At 39.3% G+C, this 17,741-nt stretch overlaps 1 protein-coding gene across 1 annotated transcript in view; it reads left to right on the top strand.

The window, feature by feature from the left end:
- pappaa (pregnancy-associated plasma protein A, pappalysin 1a) overlaps positions 1 to 17,741 on the top strand; it is a gene marked incomplete at its 5' end in the record, with an annotated part of 56,796 nt that overhangs the window by 14,522 nt on the left and 24,533 nt on the right. Inside the window, 4 exons of the mRNA XM_010779975.1 lie at positions 8,079 to 8,189; positions 8,872 to 9,007; positions 9,364 to 9,577; positions 12,763 to 12,937. Of these exons, the coding sequence (XP_010778277.1) occupies positions 8,079 to 8,189; positions 8,872 to 9,007; positions 9,364 to 9,577; positions 12,763 to 12,937 (636 nt within the window). The remainder of the gene's footprint in view (positions 1 to 8,078; positions 8,190 to 8,871; positions 9,008 to 9,363; positions 9,578 to 12,762; positions 12,938 to 17,741) is intronic.

Genomic DNA, 17,741 nt, shown 5'->3' with positions numbered 1-17,741 from the left:
TACGGACATAGATACAGAGGGATACTGAAAACATCCTTTCATCCATTAAATGCCACGGTGAATGATAATCTGACAATGCAGGATTAGTGCATGAGAGCTGGATCTTTTCCTTAACTTCAAAGTCTTCATGCACCAAAGAAAAAACGAAGAAAATTATAACTTAATCCTAGCATTTACTTGTAGAGCAATGCTAGTATTATTCCTAAAGACTTGTTATGCAATGAAATGGAAATGTGAATGAAGCTAGAATCCCTTCATTCAAAATAAGATGGAAAAAGAGCTGAGATGTGAAAATTAATTGAATAAAAAATATGCTGGCGAATGCTGTAAAAGTAAGAATGTAATGGGACAGTTCATATGGAACCCATTCAAATGAGGATTATTTGAAATAATGTAATGAGTCAGAAAGACAGATGATAGATGGAGAAAAAGATGGGATTGGTGATTGTAATTAGAGGTAAAATAATCAGGAAATTAGTTTAACCACAAGTTTATCTGCATTCAAAAGAAAATGCATGATTAAATGAAAAATGATTTTGAAAGTAGCTCCAGAACAGATGGACAACATTCCCACATCAACATGTCCTTAACTGATCAAATGACACCATATGGACAATAGACATTGTATAAAGTTAAAAAAGTTGAGACATATTCCACATTTCATAATAGTCGATTTAATGACCCAGCCATGTTAATAAGTTCTTGTTCTCTTATTTCTGTTTCCGTGTCAGGCCCATTTGAAAATAGAGTGCAGGAGCATCAGACTTTTTGAAATATCAATTTTTTCCTTCTTGATCACACACAGGTACGCAGTCAGACAGAGACACACAAGCCAACCTACTCACAGTACCGACTCAATGCAGGATTATAGGGCAGGTCCATGGGGGACTGAAATGTACTACTGCTGACTTTGTGAAGCAGAACATAATGTTCCCCCACTACCACACCATGGAATATGGTGAGCCAGCTCAACTTGCTCTAGGGGGATTGGATTGGAGAACTGGCCCTAGCAACTAACCTGTGTGTGTCGGTGTGTGTTTGTGTGCCCATTCGCGTGTATCCATGTTCGTGTTCAGGCTGCCTGCCTTCAGTTACATGTGTGTACGCGGGGAGTGTGCATGTGCATTTAAACTTTAAGATCAAACAGCAAGCCAGGTGATTTCTCCAGAGAGGGCTGCTGCCCAGGCAATCTCTGACGCAACCCCTGGGCACCCCTGGAGAACACTTCCCTTAATTATACATAAGCAACAGGATAACATTTTAGTCCTCTCACGATGCAAGAAATTGCCATGAAGTTCAACCATCTACAGATGTAAGACAAATGTATGTGGATGAGGTTGGAATTTGAAAACACATTCAACTTTTAGGTGAGTATTGCTTAACGGAAAAAACAGCGAGATGATATAGTTTAATCAGACGGAATTTTGTCATTAAAAAATAGGTAACAATAACTGACTCAGATTTATCCCCAGGTATGAAAAAAGCAGGCAGTGTGTGTTTGTGTACTTCAGTATGGGATACATGCATTCTGTATCAGGTCCACTGCAGAGCAGACATGTACATGCAAAGAAACACAGAGGCATTACTAGCACATGCCGTCGCACATGCTGCAACACACAAAAGCACATGCCCAAAAAAACAAAAGCTCATACAGTAGCCGAGCTGTTGCTTTTCAGCAGCTCAGGAAGGCCAGCTCCTCTGGCACTGTCTCTCCCACCAACATTCCCCGAAAACCACACAGCCCTCGTCAGGCACAGTGCCAGTGACATAAGCGTGTGGTAACATTAAAAAGGAACCTCTGGGATGGCGTTCCTTTTCCCCCCTTTTTATTTTTCCCGTTTCAATTATTATTGTGGTTCTGCCATGTGGAAACCTCATTGTGACTGGTGTATTTTCTTCATGGCACTGATGACCCCCCATAACTTTTTCAAGCTGTTAATATGCAGGGTTTTGGCCCTGTTTTATGGAGCATAGGGGGCCACTGACTGAGGGACATTTATATTCTCCGCAGACCCATCTGTTTTCAACTTGCTGGCATCTTACACTCACCAATCCCTATACATTATTTTGTGGTCCGTGTTGCCTACCACCCAGTCACTATTCATGTCTACCCTGATGAGAGTTGGATAGGTAAACTACATAATTGCCTCTACTCACTAACTTTTACAGCCCTATTTTGGCCATTAGGCCATGGAAGTGGCCCATCATTAGACCTGGACCAATGAAATGGTGAGTTTCAGTGGGTATGGGTGGGGCTGGGTGACAGGACATTACCTCACACACCAGGCGCTCACCAGCATTCCAGTAAACCATGGGATGGTGCTTGGAAACTCATACTACTTTCTCTCCACAAATGCCTTGCAGATGCTCACTTCTGCTTACCATGCTCAGGCTTCGAATGCGTATACAGTATATTCCGTGAACAAAGCGAGAGGGAGGAATGGAAACGACGAAAAAGAAATACCTTTTGAATGGAAATAAACATGTTTTAGGAGGTGCCGTGACAGGATAAATATTCTCTTAGGAAATTGTTTTCTTAATTTGCTTGGGTCTAAAATGTCAACCTCTCCTGAGAAAGTCGATGGCTGACCTCACGAGGCATACAAGTCTATCTGAAACAAACAATAAACTCTGAAAGTTTCTGCAGGTATCCTCCACTCCTGGCACACGAGTGCTCCAACTCAATGTGTTGCTGATGTTTCTCATTATGACCACTTCACAACTATACAATATATTCGAAAAGCGTAAGAATAATTGTGGGATTCATGCTAAATACCAATACATACTGATTCTGCCACAGCAACTAAACGTGGCAAACAGAACTCCCTTCTTCGCCTTGCCTCCTCCGTCAACAGCCCTTTTATTTTTACCGGTTAAGCGTTTTCACAGTTAACATCACTCGTATCACTTTCCTCCACTGATGCAGCATATATGGCTTATGTTGTGAAAGGTAGAAACGAAAGGAGAGATAAAGAGATGGCAGTCTCAGTACTATGAGCCTCCCTGTTATTATTTTATTACCCTCAGAAGTATGGGCGTAACTAAAGCACTATCCTCCTCATTTGTTTGCCACAAATCTAGCCTTCATTTTCCTCTGAGATTGCGGCCCGACAGGACCAACAGAATTGTATACTAAAAGTGAGCCTTTAGGGAATTTGAATTCCAATTCTGTCATTATTCTATAGAGCCATTACAATGTGCAATCGACATTTACACCGTCATAATAAGTTAAAGCCAAAATACGTTGTCTATTGCCACATAAAATGCTTTAGGACTGAGTTCATATATAAATTTGAAGACATTGACATTTTTTTTTGAAAATATTTGCTGGTTAATGTATAACAGTGAATAGTTTAATTATTGACCCTATTAGGTGTGGCATAGCTTTTATTATAATAGGGTATGTCAATGTAAAAAATGATCTCTCTCTTTGTTTCATGCTCTGTTCGGTGCAATGTAAAGAGACCTGAGTACAGAGTGTTAGAAAATTCCCGAGTTGGTTCTCCTCAAGCTCTTGGGCTCCTGGAGTGTGTGTAGGATACAGGAAGGACCTTTGTAAGGCCTCCTAAAAAGTCAGAGGGCCTCAATTGTGTTCCACGAACATATGGCCTATGTTTGTGCATGTGTCTGCGAGGTTTATTGATTTCAATCCAAGATTAGACATTTTGACAACATCGGAAATTCTTCAACATCAGTATTTGAGCCAAGGAGGGTGTAGCATCTGTGTTTTTCAGTCTGTGTTTGTAGTTGTACATGGAAATGTGCTCTGTGCAGGCATCCTTCAGTAGAGGTGATCTAACTTCACCCTGGAAGTAAATCTACGTCACAAGGGGGAAGTCTGGGGTTTAGGTACATTAGAGCCATTATTATTGTCATTATTCTGTCTATGCTAGAAGTGCCACTCTCCATTCCCCATTTTCCTAGTTTATGTTTTTCATTATGACCTTGATGAACATTTCTGGAGTTCAGAAATATGAAAAAGCTAATAAGGTTGACGGTGGCTCTCTTTGCTCCTCACCTTTATCTGGTTTCCTCTTGGCTCAAGACTCCTAACCCTCCTTTTATCTCAAGTGATGATTTACAAACACCAGTTTGTGTCTACAGACCAGGGTTCGGTTGTTGTCTGCCAGTCTGACTGGCCAGCTGGTACAAATTAAGACCATGTGTGTAACTGTGTGTGAGCATGTGTGTGTGTTTTGCTGTAGTGTTGCTATTACTGTTTAATAAGGAAGGCGAGAAGTTGTTTTGTTTCAATAGATGGAACATTCGACTTAAATAGCTGGAAGAGTGTTAGGTCCTTGTTATGAATCAGAACAAGGGAGACATGTGTTTAGAATGAGCCGTGGTAGGAGATACCCAGCGCTCCAGATGGTTTGTTACACAGAACCATCTGAGGGGCGGTCATTGGAAACTGTTTGGAAATGGACAGGCACTTTCAAAAAATGCTTGGCATGTGATTGGATGAACCACTTGTCAATCAAACTCCTACCAAAGCGTCGTTTGACAAACAAAAAGATTGAGAAAAGCCTTCAGTCCAAGTTCCTTGCTCTTCTTTAAACAAATAAATACTCTCCAGTCCTTTTTTATTTGGCCTGATACTATTGCAACTAATCAATAAGAACCACCATTGTTCTTCCCTAACTTTTCAAAGTGAGAGACTTCTTTTGTCTTCTTTTGTTTTGTCTTATGTTAAGTTTAAGTTGTAATCAAGCAATCCCTTTGGAGGTTTGGAGGACAGTTGGTTTATTATGTAAGCATAATATTGAAGGAGCGCCAAATAAAAGGTCTTTATTTAATTTGCTTACTTTGCTTTTCCTTTACCTGTATAATCCATAGGAGCTCAGAATCTGATTGGGTGTCAATTTATTACTTTTTGGTTTTAGGGTTTAACTTTGGGTGTTCTGTAGGACCTCGGCCGTGCTTATCTGTTTGTGGTGTCAAGAACGTGTTTCAAAGCTTTTGGAATCCTATTGAAACACAAAGATAATATCCATTGCCATGAATATGATGGTGTTATATCACAGTGCTTTTGTTATTGCCTTAATTTTCTCCGTATAGTGATAATTGTAGCCGTTTTTCATTAACACATTACAGTTATCAGGTTCTGTTTATTTCATCTGCGACCCTATCAGTGCTTTACATACTTCTGGGCTTCATACCTCTTTCCTCAGCACTGTGCTTTTTACCATCCTTGGGACTTACCATTGAGAACATATTTATTACAGTTCTTATCATACCTGATCACAGTAGAAATAAAGGATATTTACAGTCGGAATTCTGTTTTCAACCAAGGGAGAGCTGGCTCTTTTCTAGTTTACAGAACTGACTGAATGTGTAGCAGGATTTTACACTGCTTGTCACATTAAACATTTAGATGAAACTTACTTTGCTAATATTTTACATATTTAATATTAAATGTGTAATGATGTTCTGTAATTTAAAGGTATTTAATCCTAAATAAGCTTTTTATTGTTTCAGGTTTAGTGAAATGCTGTGCAAAGGTTTCTAATTTGTAGCTCCTCTGGCAAAGAAGAGTTTGGTTCATTTAACCATAGTCCATAAGCTAATTTACAGTGACATCTTTATTCTAATATCTAACAACAATTTTTTTTTTGTTTGAACACACAATAAAAATGACCTGATCTAGCATGCTGGTTTTTTCTTGAAAAAAGTTGGATTAGAAGACACTGACGCATTTAGGAGGATAAGCTTTGCTGAAGTCCTTTTAAGATTTTGAAAATAAAATGTAAAATCTCATCTCCAAGGCCTCGGGCCTTTGGAGGTTGCATGTTCTTCCCGTCCTTGCTTTGGTTTTAACATGGTATTCTAATTTCCTCCTTAAGCCCTAGGCTTGTGGGTTAGCTTAATTGGCAAAACCCTTAGGTGTAAAAGTGAGTGACAATAATGGTCTGACTCTTTGTGTCAGCCCTGTGATAAACTGGCAACATGTCCAGAGTGTACTCAGGCTTTCACCCAATGTGTGCTGCCCTATTCCATGTTGAACCTGAAAATGATATAGGTATTGATGAATTTTTATGTAGTAAATGGATAAAATCTGAATGTGTGGAACCAAAGTAACCTTGCTTGGTTAAGTGCTGGATGGGTGTTAACGGGAATCACCATCACCACCCTCAGCCCCTCTTTTTAATGACTTAATCAAATCAATGACAAATCTATTTAGAGTGCTTTGACTTTCGCCATTGCATAGGGAATAGGTTGGAGGAAGTGTAGTGAGCCATTGGAGACTTGTGAATTGCCTCCTACTAGTGTGATACTTTACAGGGGTGTTTGCTTGAGTGCAGGGGCTTTGGAAAGCCACGCAGTGTTTGTCTGTCTTGAACAGGGGGTTGTTAGAAAAACACACCAGAAGATGATGGGGAAAGGATGAGGGGAGGATGGGTGTTGGAAGCTATAGTGCCACCTGTGTGTACATGAATAAGTCATCAGTTTGCACATGGAAAGGGTTTTGTCACCTTCTGCCATAAAAAAGGTAGCCATGGAAACCAGCTCTTTTTGACACCAAATCATCAGCATTTTAAGGCCCCTTTTAATCATATTGGTTAGTCTGTGCTGACTCAAGTCAGAGTTAGGCTAGAAAACAATGTTGACTCTGGTATGCTTAATACAGTAAAAATAAACCTTAAAGTGAGTTACTGTGTACTGCTTCATACACATTTAGCAAATAACTTTGTTTTTCTGGTGAATACAAAATGGAAACACTGCTGCCCTCAAGTTAGGATAAAATCCCATGGCAACTGATCTCAGATGTTTGTCACCTGCATTTTTCATTTCTGCTACTTCAGCTTTGAGCAGAAAGGTCACGTAAACAGATCCAGGGGACAGATATAGACATATAGCTGGTCTGGCCAGTTTTCCACTGTGGCAGGATTTTACAGTAGCCTCTCTAGCAAAACTCTCATGTTACCGGTGTCTTATTTCACTAGCTCAGGGCAGCGGGCGAAACTCACCGTCCTTGGGTATGTGCCCTCTCTCCCCTTTCTCTGTGTTATATATTGCTTAACTGTTTTTTTTTAACCAGTGTCCATTTATATTTTTCCGTTTTTCTTGACATTCTCCCCCTATCTTTCTGAAAATCATACAAATGTAATGAGGTGAGGTCACAAATCATATAAGGGGATCACTTTTGTCTACTGTACTGTATGTCAACAAAGCCACAGTAATGAGGTTACTTTTCCATCATACAGTATAATTTATAATGACTGGACACACAGACTGCTTTTTAAGGTTGCAGTGTTGAGTAAATGTTGCCGATCCTAATTTCTACAATGTAAATATCGGGACAAAATCAAACGGATTTGTCAAAATCTAAAGATTTTACCTTCTGAGTAAATGCAGTACTGCTGAGCGATCCAGGTGACAAATTAAGGTGCTGAGTTGAATCATTCAAACTCTCTGAGGGCTTCTAGTGGGCAGGTGTGGCATTACAGGGTTTTAAAAGCCAGTATTAGGTGAGTACACAAAAACAAGAGACACTAGTACGAGTGAGAATCAAAGTCAAGAAGTAGGGGGGGATACGGGCTGCTCGGCACATGATGGGTTGCCGGGTTTGTTGACAAGACACAAACAAACAGTACTGCACAGAATGCATGTCAGCTGTATGTCAGGCCATACAGCTGACGAACAGCTGACAGCTGTAGGAAAACAGGGGTCACACATTTAAGGCCAAGACTATTATCACACTTGTATATAGGTAAATGAAAAAAACCTCTTGGTTATATATATAGCCAGTGCTCTTTATTTGTTTTTATTTTAGCATGTTATCTTCTGAGCCTGCTACTTTAAATATTGTTCTTAAATGTTGAGGTGTGGTACTGTATATTATGGTTATAAACACAGTAGGCAGTTTAACGATGATAACTGTCAACAGCTTTTTATAGAAATGTTGTAAGTTGAAAAAAATATTCTAAATGTCCTTTTTTTCCACATTTAAATCTGCTTCTTAATGGTTATTGATTTAAACAAATGTGGACCTACAAGTGCGAAACAAAACATGTTTGAGTAAGATATAAGGCATACAAAATGACTTAATTCCCTTTTCCATTCTTATGTGTCCCTAGACATGTCAGTCCAAGGTGTTTGACCTATCAGACGGAGTGTCCCAGTATGCGTGGTTCCCCTGTCGCGAGGCTCATAATACTCAATATGGATATCAGAACTATTTGCTCAAGGTAAGGTCTAACTGAATAGAATGATGCATTTTTGTGCAGTGAATATTGAACATACATAGACTGGTAATAATGGATTTAAATATCACTCGACAATAAATGTCCACAATGTGTTCTACAGAAAAAAAAAGATTTATTATTGGTTTCCATGATTAATGATGTTCCACATTTCTGGTCAAGATGATTAATTCAATAGAAAGCCATATATTACTGGAAATTCATAGTTATTTATACTAAAAGGTATGTCAATCTACAATATTGATCACAACATTGTTCTAATATACACTGAAAAAACAAAAACTTTGGATTTGATTAAATGTATTATGATATATCTGTGCATTAATATGTATATGTATAATATATAAAGCAATAATATTAAGTTCAACGACTTTATTTGTATTGCTTTCAATTTACCTAATACATTTTTGTGAGATCTGTTAATCTCATAATACATTTAATAAATCAAACATTTCAGTTTTTTCAAGGTAAAAATGTAATTAAAATTATGTTGGGACACCATGATATGTATTATATCTCCATGGCATCATAGAATAGAATAATGTACTAATTTGACAGCATATATGATGCATGAAACATGAGTCAATAACAAAAAGAAAAGTATAAAACATCTAGGGGGATACAGAAAATGTGTGCTTAACTTTATACTTTGTTTTCTTTCATTCAGGCCCACTTCTCTCATCCCATGGTGGCAGCAGCAGTGATTATACATCTGGCTGCAGATGGCACTGGCTACCTTGATCAGACTCAGTGTAACATCACTGTTCAGCTGGTAGACACCAAGGATGGTATCCATAGTCTGGGTGAGAGCTGTCTTCTGTATTTTGAGTTTGCTACCAATTTGCTTCACCTTCAGCGTCAGATTGCTAATTTTGCTTAAATGAGCTTGACCTACTGTTACTTACTAAAAAGTTGTTACCAAATAAATTCAAGCTAAAATCTATTAGAAACAAACTCCCTTAAGCACATGTCACTCTCATTAGTCTTTCGAGCTAGGGTTAGGGTTCCCCTCGTTTAGCCTTTTCTTCTATCCTGCTTTACTTTTGAAGATTGCCACTGTAATTCCTTTTAAACTGTGATTGATCCCCTAATTTTCTCACCTCAATCTCAATACACTTTTCTCTCTGTCTCTTTTCAACCCCAAATATCTTCTCCACAGGTGATTGGCGTCTGAGCTGCCGCACCAACCCTTTGGTGATCCCGGTGAGCCATGACCTGTCAGTGGCCTTTTACCACACCAAGGCTATCCTGGTCATGTTTGCCTCTCGCCTTGTTGCCATCTCCGGAGTTGGCCTCCGCTCCTTCCAGTCCTTCGATCCCATCACGATAAGCGGTTGCCAGAGCAATGAGATCTACAACCCGACAGGCCAGAGGTGAGGCTGAGAAAAAGGGAGATAGAACACTAGTGAACATAAGGCCTACACATGTTACACACACATCACATCAAAAGACATGCCTATGAAATCATAGGATTATGTGCACACGTCGAGGGCAAGCAGCCACACCCGGACACATGCTTACACTACTTTCGCCTTCCAACGCCAATAAAGAAAACTCCCCCAAAAATAGAAGAGTAATAGAGAAGGGATAGCTCTTTAAGGATAGTCAGACATCTATTAGGTGCTGTATACACAGAGTGGACAGAAGTGGAAGTAGTAGAATTACAATATTGAGAACCAAATAAGTATCAGGTTTAATTAGTAAAATACTTCCAGTCTTTCAGGCAATCAACTTCCAGATGGTAAGACCTCGACCAACAAATGTCTTCTCTACTGCGAAGAGGAGGACATACTACATATGCTCACCCAACGAGATTTAAGGATTCCATTCACATAAAATGAAAAGAGGCAAGAGATGCTGAGAGCTGTGTGTTTTTGTGCCAGGGAGAGGGAGAGGCATGCTTTAATTGATTATACCAACAAGCTGTTTAATGTTAGAGGTCAGCCCAAAGCCACAACTATAACAGTGAAATGTTCTCGGTAACAAATATTATATCACTGGAAAATTGCAATTAATTTAGACCTGTTGCTGATCTCCGCAAATTTCCAACAATAGAGCTGCCATGTCGCTGCCTCCAGCGCTAAATCTTGTTTACCACCCCGGTTTGTTTGTATTGAGTTTGGCTGAAGTGCATTCTGCCTTGTTCAGCACTACAATGAGGTTGTCAGTCTCCATTTTTCCCTACTCTAAATAGTTAGATAAAAAAAGTACTTGTCAATCAGGCATCAAAAGTGCTTACCTAAAGGTAGACCAGGTTCTCTGTGTGTGATAAAACTATTCAAGACAGCTAGCATTTGAACAAGGGAATAAATAAGGATTATAGAATTTATATTAAGAGCCCTTAACAGTTATTGAAACCATTTGCAAGAGCTGTTGGCAAGACCATGACACATAATTAACACCTTTTCAGCGAAGAAAATGCACATGTTTTGAGTCTCCTTTAATTTAAACTACTGAAAATATGATGTAATTCATTCCTCACAAATGTAGTTAAACCAGACCACACACACAAGGAGTCACAATTTGCCAATTTCCACACCACTGTCATGCATGACACAATTCATATTGATGATGCTCCCAACCCTTTCAACAAGAAATGCACTAATAAACACCACAATACACAAAGAATGGATGGTAGGAGGTCTGTGCAGAGAGATAGAGCTGTTTGTTGCTTTTGTTGTTTGCCAGTGAGACATCCAAGAGCACCTAAATAGAATTAAAACTGCTGTGTATCTGCACCAGCCAGGAAATCATTGTTACCACACACACACAGATTACTCCGAGTACTCAGTATCTTTTTTCTTTTTCTTTAAAATGTTCTCCACTTCATCTAATTTCCAGAGACTTGTGAAAACAAGTGTTACTTCATGATTGCAAGTCAACAAGATATGCCCACTTATCTTCAAGAGTTTGGACTTGAACACGCCACAAGCTGAAAATGATTACTCAGTATTAGGATCAGGTATTATTTACCCAAATCGCCTTACAACATAAGTAAAGAATCCTGGATCGTCCTCTTTGTCTATTTCATTTTTCTGTTTCTTCTCCTTTATTGACTTAAATTTAACTTAAAAACATTCAGATTATACCTGTCTCCAATTCCTCCGTTATTCCCATTCCTTCTCCCGCTTTCCCGATCTCCCACCTTCTCCTCTTCCTAGCATGTTATCCCATGCTGTCTTCTCATTCTTTACTTTCATTTCATCTTTGGTTTCCTCTAAATGTTTGCCATCTCTTTCTCCTTCATTCTACCCTTTTTGTGCCTCCTGCTCTAGCTTTCACTCTCTCATTCTTCAGGGCTGAGCAGCACATTTCCCGTAATACTTATGCCTCTACAAAACACCACATCCCTTTTTCCCTGAGTTGTTAACAACAGGAGCTATTAACATGACTCAGTTTTATGTTCCATGCTTGTCTTTTTCACAATTTGTTCATCACGTATCACCTCTTACTACATGGAGAATGGTTGGAGTTCTGTTTTTGTACGTTTTTTTTCTTATTTTTGTCATAAATACCTTACTATTTTTGCTGTTTGCTGTACTTCTCATTCACAGGGGAGGAGGATAGTTTTACAGGTAGTTGATTGTAATTTACTGTATGCCAGAAATTCCGAAGTGACTAGCACGAAACCACAAAGAGATTTTGTTCCAAGCCAAAGTGGCCACAGAGGAGGCTTAGGCTTCCCTAGTTTGTCCTCAAAAAGCCTAAAAGTAAGGAACTGCTACTTTGTGGTATACAAACGGTCTTCACCTGTTGAACTAGCATGTTGTCAACATGAACATTTGAAATCTAATCTTAGAATTTCTCTGGGAGCTTTTTTTATGTTTATATTGCATTCCTTTAAGGCAAAGTTCAAAGCAACATAAGCAATAACCCAGCTGCATAAAATGTTTGTATACTTCATGGTTTTAGCCAAAAGCATAGTTAAGTGAAATATTGCACAAAAACAAATGGCGAAAAAAAGCCACAATAAATGGAGATTCCATTCTTGCAGAAGCACGTTTAACAATGTTTCTCCTGACCTGTATTTTCTTTCATCCTCTCTATGCCCCATACCTTTCCCTTTTTTCTTTCTCCCCTCTTTCTTCGTCAGCTTCATAAGGGAACCCTATACTGTAGAATTTGGACTGTTTAAAAAAGGTGCCTTGGGCATCCAAGCCTTCCAAGAGCATTAAATGCCTTCTCCATCAGGCTACCAACATAAAGCTGTGGCCAAACTCTGCCATTGTAGCCCACACATAATCTATCCTGTCGCTCTTAATTCACAAACTACACTTTGCCGTGTGTGTGCAAATACACCCCTTTCATGCGCATAGCATAATATGGCAATCTTTTCTCCATGTGGTTTATTGATTTGATATGTTAAACAGTCATTGATGGATGGATGTGGTTGACTCAATGCTTGTCTGTGTACAAGCAAATGTGTGACTGATTCCATGTTTGAGTGTCTGCAGTGTTATTATATACACAAAATGCATGTCGGTTGTAACTTTAAATGTGGTTTTTAGTTTATTTTTCTCTTTCTCTCGCTCTTCCTCTCTCACTTTCTCTCTCGCAGTTGTGTACATTATTCGTGTGAAGCCATTGACTGCCAGGAACCCTTAATCCGCAATGCAGAGCTCAAGTGCAGTAGCCCTGGCCGCCACTTCTACAATGGAGACCGCTGCACCATCTACTGCAACTCTGGATACGTCCTGCAAGTCCACCAGGACGATGACATCATCAAGAGCCAGGTAAACACCCTGCTACACACATGTTTGAACACACACAGCAGTCAGAGAGCTCCGTGCACATAGAGCCACATGAGTGCTTAAATGTACACATGCAAACGCTTAAGTGCAAAACCATTTCTACAGCATACGAGAACATGCCTGCAAACATGCATCTGTGAATGCACACATGAACATGCATTGATGCAAGTATACCTATGGCCATAGGAGAGAAGTGCAAACACGCTTTCTTTCGGCTCTCCTCTTAATCTCTGCATTTATTTTGTTCTTGCAAAAACTAAGCTCGGCACGGCAAGCCTCCAGGGAGGATGACATCATGAACATCCAGGTAGATGAGTGCTGCACCGAGGAGTGGAGACGCCCCAGTCTCCTCCTCTTGCTGGCTTGCTACACACACACACACACACACACACACACACACACACACACACACACACACACACACACACACACACACACACACACACACACACACACACACACACACACACACACACACACACACACACACACACACACACACCACCCATATTCCATACAAGCAAAGACATAATAGTGTTTAGTCTCTTGCTGAGCATGCTGCACCATCACCTCAAACAGTCACTTTTTACCGCTACTCCACCGGGACGATGACATCATCGCATAGTGTCTGCTCCCTCTCCCTCCCTCTCTCCATCCCTGCTCATTTTGCACACATTGAAGTCTCTGTTATAGGGCAGATATGTGCTACTGCTCTCTCACAGCAGCAAACATTAAATGCTTTCCTGTCGATACCAACACACATACAGAGACAATCTCCTGCACAAACAGGACACAGATGCGGACAGATACAATATACACACAGATGCATGCACACCACAAGTAAACAAACAAACAGGGTAGTTGACACCGCATCGTAAACCTTTTGGATAGAGGCCAAGCTGCTGTTAAGGCCATATAAACTCTTTATCCTTCTCCACGGCTCTGTAAAGAAGTCTGCAAGACATTCTATTAATGCTCCCTCAGAGAGATGGGAGGTTCAGAGAACAAGGAACATGTTGTTTTTATATGTATTTCAGTCTGGAACTGTGGAGATGTGTTTGAAAGTCAGAGAGAAGAGTTTTACAGAGCAAAAGAGAGGGGGGAGTTTTTTTGTTGGTATTTGGTCAGGATTCTTACCTTAACGATGTGTTCTTTCTCTCATCTTTCACCTGGCTGTGTCCAGGAACTGTAACATTTCCTAATTGGAAGGTTTCAAAAAACGCTGAAGTCGTTTATCTGTCGCTCTGTCTTCCACTGAAATGGCTCTTTTAAGGAACTTACACATTGCTGTATCTTCACAATGAAATAAGTGTGTGCGCATGTACATGCACGGAAGCACTTTCACATCCACATTCGTACATGCTGTACAGTATGTACACACACTTTAATAATAGTTCCCCACTGAGTGTGCACAAACTTCTAATTGCATTAGATTTTGATTGACATTGCACTATTGTGGCTATTCATCAACGTCATTTCATTTAGTTATAAATTATGCTTTTCAGAGAGGGAGAGGCAGGAAAGTACAGAGGGAGGTAGGAAGGGCAGGAGAGAATAGTAAACAAAGTAAAGCTGTGCCAAATATCAAATGTTGGTGTTTGCAAATTACCAAACGATGACTGACTGTTCAAAGGTATTGAGAGGACAAAGCATTTATGAATAACTTTTTGGATCCATTCATTAAATTAAAAGGCATCTTGTCAGTTTTCTTGGTATATTATCAAAGGCAGTTTTGTGATTCATTTAAAAAAAATAATGTTCTGCCAAAAATCCCTAAATCATCTCCCTTAGCTCTGGAATAATTTTAAGCTCAGCGATGTAATGTCAGTAAGGACAAGTAAATCACTGCTCTCGGTTGGCAAGCCACTGGCAAAAAAATATGATGCTACGAACTTGATGTGCAGACTGAATAATGTTTATAATTACCATAACAGAATCCACTCCTTTTTTAACCTGCCCTGTCCATCATAGCAGGAGTGCTTTGTATTACTAGCTTGTTGATCCATTTTATGTCCAGACTTTTATCCTGAAACAACATTTTGGGAAATTATTTTAACAGTTGCATGTCCCTCCAGGGGCAGAAACAGCCTCACTGAGCACCTTGTACCATACACTTAAGTTCTGTTCACTGCAAACCTTCATTTTGAATATCTACTTTAATTGTTTTCTGAGTAGAATGCAACATTTTGAAGCAGGTTTTATTGCCAGCAGTATAACCCTGTTGGGTAATACCGTATGAACTGTACAACTGCAGGACAGAATTGGGCAATTAGTACATTCAAGATTTGAAAGAAATAGTGGGCACTTCCATTTAAGATGATATAAAGAAAATGTGCTTCCTGTCGAAAAGTCATTATAATTAGTTAAAGGGCCAGTAGTCAATCGATCTGTCCAGATTCTCGGGGTACATCTCATATTATCTCTTGAGCACATGAGATGATAGTTGATAACCCCATGTAAAACAAAATGTAATACAGAAACAGTCATACCACAATTTTCTTCCCTTCTTTTTAAAACACACAAGTACTTACTGTAGACCCATGCATGCACGCACATATACACACATATGCACACCTATATACACACACACACACACACACACACACACACACACACACACACACACACACACACACACACACACACACACACACACACACACACACACACACACACACACACACACCAGGGTTGAAAAGTGCAGCGTGAAGCACAATCTTGTCTCCTTTCATTAGCCAATTACATTCTTGTTTCAGTGATGTCAAAGCGGTTCTGGGAATACCACCTTCTTAGATAATGTTATCTTCAGAACAAATCTGTTTCGCTCACTTGCTTGATTTGTATATGTTTGTTTCATTGCTGTCTGTTTCTCCTATCTTTCTCTCTCTTTAAAATTGGGAACACTGAGTGCTGGCACTGAAAAAGAGGGTTTTTTATTTCACATAGAATGTTCCTTTAACAGGCTCTATAGGCCTATGTGCTTTACAACTGTCACCATAGCACCATCAACCCCCATTACCTGCCAAATACATGATCGCCCATCCACTTTCTTTTAATGACCTAAACACCCTCTTTAGATATTATCAAAGCAGGGGTGAAAATGTTACACACATTTATAAAACAACTCCTGTTACATTTCAGCCAATACATTCAATATAAATGAAAGGGCTATACGGTAATGAGCATATTATTTTGATCCTATTAATTTCAGTTGGCAGTCAGCCAGCGCAGATAAAGACTTTTACTGTCCCTCCGTGTTTTATGGCCACCCAATTGCAGACGTCATGATGTTCTTATGCATGCTTTTTCTTCCTGTGTGCTCCAATTATCTCCCAGTCCAAAGGATTTAAGGAAGTGTAATATAAATACTCTAGAAATCAACCTTCATCAAGGCACTGGCCACAGAGATATACTGTAGTTAAACTTAAACTATTAGACCTTATCTCAGGCTTACATGCTTCCTAGCTAGGAAGTGAAGTAGTGAACCAATGAAATACCTATATAACTTTAAACATTGTATTATTAGTCTTGAGTATTTAAAGTTGAGGGAAAAAACTAGATTTCCAAGATTCAAGATTCAGAAACAGTAACATGTTTGTAATAGTGTCTCCCGATGTCAGTTGTTCATTTAGTTATATACTTAACATGTTTCAAAAATGGTGGCACATTATAGGAGCTAAAGACCCCTTAAACTCTGCTCCACTTTAAGGTCATCTTGCTACCTTTCCTTCCCCCAGTGCAGTGAGATCGTGGAATGGAAATCTTTGTGAGTAATCCTAAATTTTTATAGCAAAGCAAGAGCCCTTTAACATTGTCACCCTGTTGAGTTAGGATGTGACTGCTCTCTGATATAGCCAGGCCTCTCCTGATTGGAAGAGCATGTGGATACACATTTCAGTGTGGTGTAGTCAGAGCATTAGGGCAATCCTTTCACTCCATGTCTGCTCAAAGAAATTGTGGGTAACCTTCGGTTGTATCAACAATGTGAACATAGTTGGACTCTTTAAAAGTTTGGTTAATTGTACATTTTATTTACTCAATGAGTTAATCCACTCATAACATAAGCTTTATGATGGTGGTTTGAAACACAAGTTCAATCTGTATATGCTGACGTGGTTAACAAAATGAATCGTTTTAAATGAACACACCAAGAATTATATGTACCTAGAAGCATGTCTGCTTCTGAGTACTGTTCAATTCTTGGTATCACCGAACCGCACTTCACTGTTTTCAACACATTCTTTTCCACATTTCTTTCAGGCAACAGGCAAACAAAACCTCTGCTTCTAAGTAAAGCTACATTTTATTTTCTCCAGCACTGTTTCATAAGGGCTTTTCCATGAGGACTAAACAATACTAAATTATACTTAATCACCTAAGGAGCACTGATGTAATAAATCTACTTAACAATGTTCAACTCTGTGTTATTGCTATACTTTTTCTACATCCTAATGTGAATGCCATTCAAGCTGAAGCAATAAAGGAAGAGCCTGACAGTCTGTCGGTTCATTTGTCTGTTAATCTGCTTGAATTAGGCATCATAGCCAAAGGTTGTTAAATTGCTTCTGTAAGAGAAATAGTCAGCTGTAAATTATTTTACAGGAAGGAAAATTCCCACACATCTACACACACAGTACACACACATGAATACAATCATTTATACCATTCAAGCACTTGGGAATACATGCTTGATTAAATGTGAAAACAACTCATTGCAGATGTACGTAAATGTAAATGTGTTCCTGTGCGTGTGCATCCGTCTCTCTATTCCTTTAACCACACTTTT

Source organism: Notothenia coriiceps, unplaced genomic scaffold, assembly GCF_000735185.1.
Source record: "Notothenia coriiceps isolate Sejong01 unplaced genomic scaffold, NC01 NC01_scaffold00021010, whole genome shotgun sequence".
Taxonomy (NCBI): Eukaryota; Metazoa; Chordata; class Actinopteri; order Perciformes; family Nototheniidae; genus Notothenia; species Notothenia coriiceps.
The sequence above is the reverse complement of the archived record's forward strand: the minus strand, read 5'-3'. Positions and strand labels throughout refer to the sequence as shown.